Source organism: Vanessa cardui, chromosome 21 (assembly GCF_905220365.1).
Source record: "Vanessa cardui chromosome 21, ilVanCard2.1, whole genome shotgun sequence".
In the NCBI taxonomy this organism is placed as follows: Eukaryota; Metazoa; Arthropoda; class Insecta; order Lepidoptera; family Nymphalidae; genus Vanessa; species Vanessa cardui.
Window position 1 is genome coordinate 9,794,623 of NC_061143.1, and position 13,400 is coordinate 9,808,022.

The 13,400-nt window shown below is 42.1% G+C and overlaps 1 protein-coding gene across 1 annotated transcript; it reads left to right on the forward strand.

Annotated features, from left to right (window-relative positions):
• Nucleotides 1-375: 375 nt before the first annotated feature.
• LOC124539103 lies at nucleotides 376-1,359 on the forward strand. Its single transcript, XM_047116426.1, has one exon. It carries the CDS (start codon nucleotides 376-378, stop codon nucleotides 1,357-1,359), a length of 984 nt encoding a protein of 327 aa, XP_046972382.1.
• The last annotated feature ends 12,041 nt before the right edge of the window (nucleotides 1,360-13,400 follow it).

The window sequence follows — 13,400 nt, forward strand, 5'->3', positions numbered from 1 at the left end:
GGCCAAGAGGCGGCTCCCGGTAGGGTTTTGTGTGGCCGTGGTCCGAGCACTTGAGGACCGACCTTTCCGTTGCTTCAGGTGCTTCGGAATCGGACACACCAGAGCTCTGTGCCCATCCCGAGTGGACAGGTCAGAGCTCTGCTGCCGCTGCGGGGAAGCGGGGCACAAGGCGTCAGAGTGCAGTGCAGCCACGCCACGCTGCGCGGTGTGCACTGCCAGTGGCCGACCAGCCGGCCACGTAATGGGGGGGAAACAATGCAATCCTCCCCCAAGGAAGGGACAAGCGCAGGTGCCAACTCGACCTGCCGCTGCCGCCGTCACTGCGACTCCAGTTACAGCGCCGGCTACCGAGGGAGAGAGTGCGATGATCACATGATGGCCAGGCTCCATCGCATTCTCCAGGCGAATACCAACCACTGCAAAGCGGCCCAGGACTTGCTGGTCCAAACCTTTGCCGAGTGGTTGGTTGACGTGGCGGTTGTCGCCGAGCCTTACTCAGTCCCACGCAACTGGCTGGGAGACGAGGACAGCTCGGTGGCGTTGGTTGCGCGGTCTTCCACAGACTCCCCTCCCATCTCGCTAATAGAGAAGGGGCCGGGATATGTGGCCGCTGCGTGGGGGGACATAGCTCTCATTGGGGTGTATTTCTCCCCCAACCGTCCCCTGGTGGACTTTGAGAGTTTTCTCGGAGTCCTCGCTATGGTGGCCGGCAGAGCGGAGCAACGCCGGGTCCTGGTGGTGGGCGACCTCAACGCCAAGTCAGTGGTCTGGGGTAACCGATCCACTGACGCGAGGGGCCGCGAGGTGGAGTTGTGGTCGGTGGCGTCAGGCCTGTCCCTTCTGAATAGAGGGACAGTGCACACCTGCGTTCGGCGGGAGGGGGGCTCGATCGTGGACCTCGCCTTTGCCACTCCTTCTCTGGCGACCCATGTTGTGGACTGGCGGGTGGAGCTGGTGGAGACTCTCTCGGACCACCGATATGTGCGGTTCGACGTCTCCATCCGGGGCTCCCGTGGGACCCGTACTGGGGGCCAACCACCTTTCCCGAGATGGGCGCTCACCCGCTTGGACCAGGAGGCCGCAGGAGAGGCGGCCTTCGTCCAGGATTGGCTCACGCCGCCTGTCGACATCCGTGGTGTCCGACTCCTTGACCGAGGTGTGCAATTCCAGCATGCCTCGGTCTCACCGCCCGCCCCCTCGACGAGCCGTGTACTGGTGGTCCGAGGAGTTGGCGACTCTCCGGGCCGCCTGCGTGGCGGCCAGGAGAAAGTACACCAGGAGCCGGCGGCGGCGCCCTCGCGATCTCGCCAACGAAGACCGCCTCTACGCATCATACGTAGAGGCGAAGTCCGTCTTTAAGGCGAAACTCGCCGCCGCCCCAGACCGCGCGAGGTCGGAGATGTTGGAGGATCTCGACAACGATCCTTTCGGGAGGCCGTACAAGGCGGCGCGGAACAAGCTGCGGCCGTATGGTCCCCCAGTTGCCGAGACTCTCGAGCCGACTCTGCTGGACGGGGTGGTACAGTCCTTGTTCCCCCCCCGGGACGGTTTCACCCCTCCGGCAATGAGCCCCCCGCGCGATACGGCTCCGACGGTGGAGGAGGTCCCCCCAGTTACGGAGGAAGAGCTGGAGGAAGCGGTCCTCTGCCTCCGCAGAAAGAAGACGGCCCCAGGACCGGACGGCGTCCCTGCAAAGGTGGTGGCCATCGCGGCCTCGCAAATGGGAGCCAGGTTCCGGGACCTTTTCGGAGCGTGTCTGGCGTCCGAGAGGTTCCCGAAACCGTGGAAGGAGGGCCAATTGTGCCTCCTACGGAAGGAAGGGCGGCCGGTGGACTCCCCCTCGGCATACCGACCCATCGTCTTGCTTGATGAGGTCGGTAAGATGTTCGAGAGGATACTCGCCGCCCGCCTCAAGAGGCATCTCCGGGGGATTGGCCCAGACCTGTCGGACGCTCAGTTCGGCTTTCGGGCTGAGCGTTCGACGGTCGACGCCCTGTCCCGTCTGAGAGGGCAGGTGAGAGAGGCGATGGAGGCGGGGGACGGGCTTTTGGCTGTGTCTTTTGACATAGCCAACGCTTTCAACTCTGTCCCCCACCCCACCATCCTGGAGGCCCTCCGTTTTCACGGAGTGCCCCCATATTTGCGGGGCCTCGTGGCCGACTACCTCAAGGACCGTTCGGTCCTCGTCGTCGACAAGACGGGCCGCCTACGGCGGTATGGCGTCGAGTCCGGTGTGCCACAGGGTTCCGTCCTAGGACCGCTCCTGTGGAACATCGGGTTCGACTGGCTCCTGAGAGGACGCCTCCCCGGAGGCACGTCGGTCATTTGCTATGCAGATGACACTCTTCTGACTGCTCGGGGGAGAAACTTCGAGGAGTCGGCCAGCCTGGCCTCGGCGGGAGGATCCTTGGTGGCGGACAGGATCTCCCGCCTAGGGTTGACGGTGGCGTTGCCCAAGACCGAGGCCGTCTTCTTTCACGGACCTCGGCAACGCCAGCCGCCGGACGCCCACATACACGTGGCGGGCGTCCCCATTGTGGTGCAGGCCCACATGAAATATCTGGGCCTGATCCTCGACAACAGGTGGCGCTTCGGTCCTCACTTCAGTGGGCTGTCGACGCGCCTGTTGCGGACCGCGGGAGCCTTCTCCTGGCTCCTCCCAAACCTCGAGGGACCCGGGGATCGATGCCGGCGACTATATGCCGGCATACTGAAGAGCATGGCCCTTTACGGAGCCCCGATATGGGCGGACGCGCTCCATAGGAGGGAGAATGCGGCAGCCCTCCGAAGGGCCCAAAGGGCCATTGCCCAGCGGGTGGCGAGAGCATACCGCACGGTAAGCTTCGCGGCGGCGTGCGCTCTGGCGGGCACTCCTCCTTGGGAGCTCGAGGCGTGGGTGCTCGCCAGAGTCTACGAGTGGACGGCGGAGCAGCGAGCGCTCGGCCGGTGCCCCGACGGGGCAAAGCGGGAGGCTGTTCGTCAGGGAGCGAGGGTCGCGGTCATCCAGCATTGGAAGGCGGACCTCGCCTCCGCCACGTTCGGCCGAAGGACCCTGGACGCGATCGGGCCCGTGCTCAGAGATTGGCTCGATCGCTCGCACGGCTCCCTCTCCTTCCGTCTGGTCCAGGTGCTGTCCGGGCACGGCTGCTTCGGGTCGTACCTGCACCGGATCGGGAGGGAGGAGACCCCGTCGTGCCATCAGTGTGGGGCCGCGGTGGACTCGGCAGAGCACACCCTGGAGGTGTGTCCATCGTGGGCCGAGCGCCGCCGTGAGCTGGTGGCTGTCAGCGGAAGCGACCTCTCGCTCCCCGGTGTGATCGTTGCCATGTTGGGGAGCGAGGAGTCGTGGGCTGCCGTCGCCTCCTTTTGTGAAGACGTAATGTCACAGAAGGAGGCGGCGGAGCGTGGGCGCGAGAACGATCCCCTCGCGTCACAGCTCCGCAGAAGGGTAAGGGGCGGAAGGCGGCGCACACGGCGTCCACCTTCGCCCGCCCCTGGGGGAGTGCGGCGGGCGGGCGGCGCGGGGTCGCCGCCGCCTGCGTCACAACGCACACCTGCCACGACTGGTGATGGTCGTGCGCTCCGGCCATCACAGTGTCCGCCCCCATTCGGGGGGGTGTGAGGGGTCTGCCATAGGGCGGGCGGTCGCCGACGGGGGGCTGGATGCAAACCGGATTCCCAGCCTCCTGTCAGTCAAGCGAAGACGGAGCGCCGGTGGGGTTTAGTGGGTAGGGGCCTTTTGCCGAGTCCCACATAACCCGCGGAGTCCCCCCGGACTCGCGGGTATGCGTAAATGCATTCCCCATCGGAAACAAAAAAAAAAAAAAAAAAGATCATATGCTATAGAGAATTCGGAGGGCAGCCTGGGCATCCCTGCTCAGGTGGTGTACGTCCTGAGCATGTATGTCCAGAGAGGGATTCTCCACCACTGTAGGTGATGGTACCCTCGTGGGGTACCTCACCTACCCGACGGAACGCGGTAGCATAGCTATCACTTTACGCCGACTTTAAGTGAGAGAGTGGTACTTCGGTTGTAACCCGAAGGTATACAGCGTGGCACTGCCGCTATATGATCACGTTTCTCTGAATCGAAGAACACGTTATACTCACTGATAGTTTTAGAAAGTGTAACGATTTTTCTGTTTTTTTTTTATATCTCAAATACAACAATATTGCCTTGTTTGTAAGCGTCTAATTATCATGTATATTTTCTTTTTTAGATGAAAGTAAAACACGAGATTTGAATAGATTTATTAATTATATAGAAGTACGTCCATTCAAATTTAATGTTATCAAGATCATTACCTTGGATGCGACGTTTCCCGTCGTAGTCCTTAATCTCTGTATCACGTATTTAATTATATCTTTGCAACTTACACATTTATACTGAAAACCAATTTGCAATTTAACAATAAGTAGATTTATATGAGATTCAGTATGCAATCTCATTTTCTGATTATGAACATAAGTAAACTATGCGATGGATATTGTTTTCACAATCGTTATTTACTGAGACACCAATCTAATTAGGAAATTGTCACATAGTGTTAAGCAACTTATGGTCGGTAAGGTGATCTCAACTATCAGAGTGGAGGCGACTGTTTGACCTTAAATTTACAGTTTGAACTGCACCGTAGCATTAAAGTAAAGAATTTGAATTATGTATAAATTAAGGAAGTTATATTTCAAATTTAATTAATTATCTTTGAATTAATTTATCCTATATTTAAAATATGACATTATTGATGTTCTTCATACAACTGTAATTGACAAACAAAGTAAAATTTTACTTTAATATACCTCTTTTTTTGAAATGTATTTAGACGATATTTTTTTATGCAATTAAAAGTTTTATAAATAATATTATTATTTCATTTATACACTTTCCCACTTATTACTGCTATTACTCTTTCCTAAAAGCCGAGATGGTCCAGTGGTTAAAACTCGTGTACCTCAACTGTTGATTGCGGTTTCAAGACCTGCCTGATCGGTTATGATAGTCTTTCAAAATTATGGGTCATCTCCACGCTCTCGGCAATTGCTGTGGTAAACTTTTTAAACTGAAACTCAAATAACTTTATTACACGAAATAAATTATAAAGACAAATTAAGCATATGAATCAGCGGTGCTTGCCTGAGTTTGAACCCGCAATCATCGGTTAAGATGCACTCGTTCTAACCACTGGGCCATCTCGACTCAATACTCAAGACTCCTTGGTTATAGATTGCGCGAATAGCCCTCTTCTGTAGCAAAAATATAGTACGGATAGCGGCTGCGTTGCCCCACAGCGCGATACTGTATGACATCATACTGTGAAAGTAACTGAAATATACTAAGCGAGCCGTATCAACATCGGTACATAATCTAATTTTTTTGACCGCGAATGCCGCAGAACTCAGTCTACTCGTCAATCCGTTAATTTGGGGGCCCCATTGCAACTTGCCATCAACAGTAAGGCCAAGAAACTCAACAGAATTAATTGGATCCATCGATTCCTCGTTGATGAGTACATCGGCTGTTACATTTTGTACATTTGAATTGTTTGTACTAAATTTCAGAATTTTTGTTTTACTATTATTTAGCCTAAGATTGTTTACGCTAAACCAATGTACTATATCAGCTATAGCATTGTTTACGTCGTCGTACTGTACCTGTTTTCTATTAATTTTAAAAACTAAGGAGATATCATCAGCAAACAATACTATATCATGTTTGTTCCCAACAAGAAAGGGCAAGTCATTTTTGTATGTGAGAAATAGAAAAGGTCCAAGAATTGATCCTTGAGGGACCCCCATACCAACTGAGACCCCAGGAGATCTTTTTCCTTTAACGTCAAACCTCTGTATTCTATTGTTATGATAAGAAGTCAGAAGGTCGAGCGCACTTTCTCTAATTCCATAGTGATAAAGTTTCCTGACCAGAGTCTCATGTTGAACACAATCAAAGGCTTTGGATAAGTCACAGAAAATCCCTAAGACATCTCGTGACTCTTCCCAGGCTTCATAGATATTCTTAATAAGCTCGATACCAGCATGTGTAGTCGAGCGACCCTTCGTGAATCCAAATTGTTTACTATGAAGCAGATTATGTTTGTTAAAGTGTTCCAATAATTGATTTAGAATTATTTTCTCAAATATTTTGCTCAGGGTAGGTAGAATTGAAATTTGTCTGTAGTGGTTGGGGTCTGAAGAACTACTAGATTTAAATATTGGTATAACTTTACTATGTTTCATTAGGTCAGGAAATATACCACGTTGGACATAACTATTAAATATTAAAAAAAGAAAAGGTGCAATCACATCAATAATCGAATTTATCACCTTTAGAGAAATACCCAATAAATCAGCCGTTTTCTTGATGTCTAGTGACTTAAAGGCGAGTATTACGTCATTGGGGTTTACAAGGGTAAAATTAAAGATAGATTTGCAAGATCTTACATTTTATTTCATCAATGACTCGGCAATATTTGGAGAAGAAATAAGTAACTTAGTTGTCGAAACTGGTATGTCAGCAAAAAATTTTTCAAAAACTGTAGCAACTTCCTTTTGACTATTTACTACTTTACTATTATAATTCAGGCTCAATTCGGAGTTGCAACTGCCAACTCTGCCAGTTTCACGATTAATAATTTTCCAGGTCATTTTTGTCTTGTTATGTTCATTCTTAATTTTATTTTTTATAGTTAAAGATTTTACCGAAAAGCACACTTTTTTAAATAATTTAGCATAGTTACTTACATAATTGGCAAAAGTGGCACTATGATTGTACGTCCTTTCATTGTAAAGCTCATACATTCGTTGCCTACTTTTTGACACGCTCAAGCTCTGCATAGGCTATTTCTATAGTTTGCTCAATAGAAAGGCTCACAATATCTTTACGTTCTTTAAATTTTATATATTTACTCATGAGTATTAAAGAGCCACCACGTATAGCTTTATTTCTACTGAACAGACTAGCAATCTGGTGCCCACTAAAGTTAAACATAACCTGATAATTTAGAAGCCAATGTTCAGTTAGACACAAAATATCAATGCTATTACAGGTCAAAAATAATTCATTTACCAATTCTTAACCAATAATTAATAGAAATGACATTATTTTATGTAATAAAATAAATCCCTGATAAAGATACACTGATTATAGATCAGCTCATCTTAGGAATACAAATATTAACTGAGGTCCTTGAATTACAAATTGTATGTTCTACAGTGAGAAATTTCTTTATTGCTACTGGTGTTACAGTAATTAAATTATGTTATTTAGTTTCAGTACTTTATGACACATAATGTTTTTCTTATTATTTCAGTAGATGACTCGTTTTCACGAAACTTTAAGAGAGATTATGAGCCAATTATTTATCAGTTATTCAAAAAAAATACTGTACAAAAGCTTCATTTTAATAGATTCTATAGAAAAAAAACTTAAGTAAACATAATATACATAAATGAGAAATTATTTATTGAATAAACTCTTATCTCCATTACATTGATAAAATTATAATCGACATACTCATACAATAAAAAAGTATTTTGAAATAATATAATTAATTTATTAACTTAACTGGTACAAGTCATACAAAATTTATACAATGCTGTTAAGAAAATATTTATGGCTTTCCAGATATTAAAGCAATTTGCTTAATACATTTTTTCCTTAAACAATTAATGATAGTAAAACGACATGTATACAATAGTGAATTTTACTCTGAGCTGACGTCTGCTTAGTAATAGTACATAAAAATAAACCATATCGTGATGATTGATGTGAAACCAAAATACCCATCGACTGCAAACTCGCCTCCCGTGCGACCGATACCGAAAAGTCTTCGAGTGTTCTTTACAGTTCTTCAAATATTTTATTCGCTCGATTTCGGATTTATTGAATATAAATCTTCACGTCATAAATTTATTATCAAAATAATTACAGCGTTCACGTTTGTTTTTATAGTAGTTTCTTGTTTAATAATGATAACAATTGAAGTCGGCAAGGTCCTTGTCATAGCATTTGTAAAATTATTCATTTAAAATAGTTTCTACGTTGCAATATTATTAATGTCGCCACAACAAAAAACATTCCGTAAATTTCTAGAACATTTACTCTGGATAGATGCAAAGTTAAATGCAGATTACTCCTTTCACGATTTAGATGTGAAAATTTTGGTATGTTGCTTAGGATCATACGTGTATAGAATTGGTGTAACGATCGTTTAATGTATTTATGTTGGCTATTGCTTCATAATACTTCACAAGGAAATTATCTTCACAATGTCTATATTGGCCATCGACACACCCATTGTCATATATTACTTCTTGTTTTATGCTACAAAAATCAGATTGGTAACTCTGAGAAAATACGTAAGCAATAATAACATCAACTTGAAAGAAACGCAACTTATATATAAATTTTTGATTGATTCGGTTGAAGATGTAAAGAACTCACTTGACCCCATTGTGAGTACGAAATTTAGTAGAATAATATTATGGTAAAATAACAATACATTAAGTTTAACGAAATGTTTATTTTAGTTTATCGTCACTTTAATGGCAAATATACCTGAATTGTTGATACTAACATACAAAATAATAAGTCAAATTAAAGTGGGATCGGTAAGTACATAATTACTACTTTTGTACTTAGGTAGGGCTTTCTTATGAAATAGGTGGTTCATCTGATAAAAAGTGAGTACCACTGCTCATGGAAATCTGAAAATTCCCGAATCGTGTCGGAATTGGATCAGCTGCTGCAGAGTAGTTGTAAGAGGCAGGAGATGCCTCAAAATATGGCACTGTGTGTGGATAAAATAAGAAATTCTAACATGATGTTCATAGTAAAATTCTGCGCCTGAGATTGGTTGAAACATAATTGTTTGGTAGAAGTTCCGTGAAATATGCAGCAGAACCCAACATCTCAGTGCAAAAGCAATCGATCCACCAGATTGGAAATGGTTTGATCGTCAATAATTCGCGACACTCTAATATATGAATGCTGAATTTAGTCAAATGGAAAAAGCTGGAACTTTTGACCTCCAGCTCAGATATGAGAGCATTCCATGTGAGCCGAAGTGTCTTGTAAAGTTTTGGGTGAGGCGATGACGTGAAGTAATATCTCGCCTTGTGGAGTGCACAATTTTTGTAGATTTCTTTTAGGCTTAACTTTCCAACACACTGGACTACTACAGCTACCAAATGGAATCTATGAAAAGTATTCCGTGCTGTATACTAGTCGTAGTAGAGAGAGGAATGTTCTGAAAATTGGAAAAAATCGTCTCTCAACGTCATGTTCCCGAAAAATTTCAATGCAGCCGGTATATAAAGTCTCCACCGTGCTATCTTTTGCATAGTGCTGAAAATAGTTATTAATATACAGAAGAAACAGTGTAGATGTAGATGTAAATTTTCCGAACAGCCGAATTAATGATTTTTCAGAATGTCACAATATTCACCGTCAACAAACGCCATAATTTGCGTAATTCCCCAGGAAAACTATACGAAAGAAGCATCCAAGATGCGCCTTATGCTACGCGATCAAAGCCTTTGCTATGTCCAAGCTGCAAGCATGAAGCTTCTCTTTTACCTTTGGATTCAATATATATGTATATATAAATTAGATCATCACCAGCCGAGCGATTCCGATGGAAGCCATGCTGGTGGTCGCTAATAAGCTGGCACTCTTCTAGTTACCGCAGGAAGTGACAGCTAATAATGGAATATTAATGTTTTAAATGTGGTAATGTACGAAATATTACGGTACTTGGTACGTGGTACCATATTGGGATTGAACAATAACTATCAGGTCACCCATTTTCCAGTGTAGCTATTTCTAATAAAATAATATTGGATCATGACTATTTATTTTAAATTGTAGTGTTTGAAATTTCATGCTTAGTGAAACAGGGGGCTTAGACAAAGTAACAACGCTTCATAGCGAAAAGATACTGAAGTTCGCTTTCGTCTCTGAGATAACGATAACAATTTTCTAGCCAATGTACTACGACTGTCGCGATCGTTGTGGCGAAATTGATATTCGCTAAGAAACGAATATTTAGCTGTCGTTACATTATGGAGTACCTTTACAATGTTTTGTTAACAATCATAATGGTTTTATTTTACAATAAGCTGGTTATGTCAAATGAATGTTAAAAAAAATATTTGTTAAATTGTTTACGTCGACTCAGTTATGAAATCAAAATAATCGTTGTATAGGTAGGAAGACTTTGTTGAATTATTGAATTGTTGCCTATTTTTTTAATCTTTACTCATTAAGACTGCGATAAGATTTTTCGACTATGTTGTTCAACTGTTAAGACTGCTCCTTTTCTTTTAAGTGTTAATGTTAGTAAGTGTCACACATCGAAACAATATATGTAAAAAAATTGTAATCAGTAAATCCAGCTTGCGCGTTAGATTACGCATTTTTTTAGTTATATTGGATAATTTATTACGTACATCTAAAAAAATTATAAGGTTGATTAATTTTAATTATTAATTTTTATTGTGTGTGTGTATTAATTAATTATTTTTTATTGTGTCTAAAAAAGTATTTTTTTTTAATTCATTTATATAGCAACATTCTTCTAACCGAAACATGGCGCATATCCTTGCCTCGAATTAACTCATTTCCATCGTCATTTGTGGTGGTGCTTTGTCGCACAGAATTGTCTTCATTACCTTCAAAACCACTGGCTGGCATGTCACTCGGAGGTGATATTCTAACAGCTACTGCGATGTCGTGTAGCACACAACAGACATTGGTGATTTTACTAGCCATGTCAGGGTGATAGTTAAGAACTCTGTGTCAAAGTAAGTTTATTTAAGTACAACAATCAACAAAATTGTACTCACAAACACCTTAAAACACTGTTAGATTCCTAATATATATAATATTTTTAGGTTTACTTCCAGGGAAATTTCAGCGGATCCTTTTAATCTAGCATGATCTGTTAGGTCGTCACATAATTTCCGGATTGTGGCTTTGTTTAACTTGAAACGTTGTATGAACAACAACTCTGGCATATCTTTAATTGTTTCCAATTGTCTTCTTAATGTTAATCGCCTTTGTCGCACCTACCGTATGTTCTCAATGTGTGCAGCACGCAAAGAATGATTTTTTTTACTACTGATAATTCTTAAACACGCCTCGTTAAAATATCAGCTGACAAATGAAATCGGCCATTTTGTTTCGATATCTACAACATCTTTGTATTCGCTTCGATAACTTTTGACAATCACGATCGCAACGAAGGCGAACAAAAAAAAGTGCTGCTTGTCTACGCATTTCTATGGCAACGACATGGATGACGTTTGATAACAATTCGCTAATCTATCGTTTCGTAATGAATTTTAACATTGTCTACCAATTTGCGATAGCGATGTCAATTGGCCACGTGATTTAGCGCGGCTTATGTCAATCCCATACATTTTGTTCTTTTCTAACTTCGATATCGTTTTTTAAATGTTACTTTGTCTAAGCCCCCAGTAAACCTCTACTTTGTTAAAAGTTTTATGAACTAAATACCCATATTAATTAGTGAGTTATGTCGTTTAAGCGTATGGACTTATTGTATCTTTTGTATTCTAAAATTTTGTATTCTTTAAATAAGTGTTTGGATAATGGAATATAATAATGTTCTTTTACAGAAAAGCATCTTGGGTTATGCTGCTGAGTTCCTCGCTACTTTTACGTTAATCTTAAAAATGTTTGCGCCAGCTATCGAAGCGGGTTCATTGTCAAAAGAGATTCATAAAATAAAAGTTATTCTGCATAATAAATTACTGCTAGAGGAAGGTAAACATTGTGAAACTTAAAATTACATTTTAATCACTGAAGTTACTTATGGTTCAGCTTGTTTTGCATTTCAATATTTTCTTATCTAGTTTATATTCTCTTTTAATTCTTAAAAAGAATTCAGCTTCGACGCTGAATTTTTTTTCTGAAAGAAAACATTTACGTCTTTTTTTCTAGTATTGCGGACATTAAATGCATTTAATGCTATGATAGCTTAGATCTTTTTTAAACATTTTTTTTTACAGATGACAAGAATAAAGAAGATTTGAAAAAATTTATTCATTACATAGAAGTACGTCCATTCAAATTTAACGTTATGGAAATCATTACCTTGGATGCGACTTTCCCCGCCGTGATCCTCAATATCTGTATCACGTATTTAATTATATCGTTGCAACTTACTCATATATACTAAAAACAATTTGCAATTAACTACAGTAGAATCCTGATTATCCGTGCATCGATTATTCGACTATCCGGTACACATTTTTGTAGGCTGTTATTAGTAAAACAATTATTTAAAAATGACGGCGCAACGAGGCATGTTATGACACCACCTACCTATATTACCTACCTATATACCTATATTCCCGCCACCGACAGAGCACTTCCGCTCTGATTTGTTTGCGGGCTAGTCGGGGTCTTAGCCTCAATGAAAAGACGTTATTCATTACAAAGATCAATAATAAGTTATTTCAAAACTAAATTTTAAATTACATGGGTATTTTGTAATTAATAATTATCCATCGTTATAGTTCGTAAAACCCGATACATATTTAAAAAATATTAAATCTTAAATATTGTTTGATTTGCTTCGAGATCGGTTATCCAGATTTTCGATTATACGGAATACCCCTAGTTTTAGTTGATCCGGATAATCGGGGTCAGTAGCACCCCGGTTATCCGGTATAGGTTATACTGTATAGTGGTTATACCGGGGTTCTACTGTATATATTTACATTCGGTATTCATACAGATTTTCTGTACAAACACACACAGTCGTTATTTACTGAAGCTGTTAAGAAATTTATATTTTTCAAGCTATTTATGATGAAAGTGCGTCATGGTATTTAAAGTATAGATTACGAAACATGTATTAAAGAATTTTCCCTCCTTTTTCTAATCAGCTTACAATTACCTTGATGAAATTAATATCGATCCGTGTAACAGTGTGACAGAAAAAGTATATTGATAGTAAATATAATCAGTATATATACTTAAATCGAACAGTAATTAATATAAAATTTATAACGTTGACAAGGAAATATTTATTGCTTTTCATATATAAGTAATTTCATTAATATTTTTTCCATAAACAATTTATTATAGTGAACCGACATCCACTACAATATAAAATTTTATTCTAAACTGACGTCTGTGTTGTGTTGTAATCTTTATATAAATAAACATATGTATTAAAATAAAATACATAATGATGAATGTGAACCTAAAATACTCGTCGACTTCAAACTCGCTTTCCGTTCGACCGATATTGAAAAGCCTTCAAGTTTTCTTTAAAGTTTTACAAATATTATATTGGCTTGATTTTGGATTTATTAAATACAAATCTACACGTCATAAAATTATTATTAAATTAATTACAGCGTTTACATGT

Bases quoted from the DNA above. Each gene is read 5' to 3' on its own strand.
- LOC124539103 (XM_047116426.1), top strand. From the start codon at position 376: ATGGCCAGGCTCCATCGCATTCTCCAGGCGAATACCAACCACTGCAAA.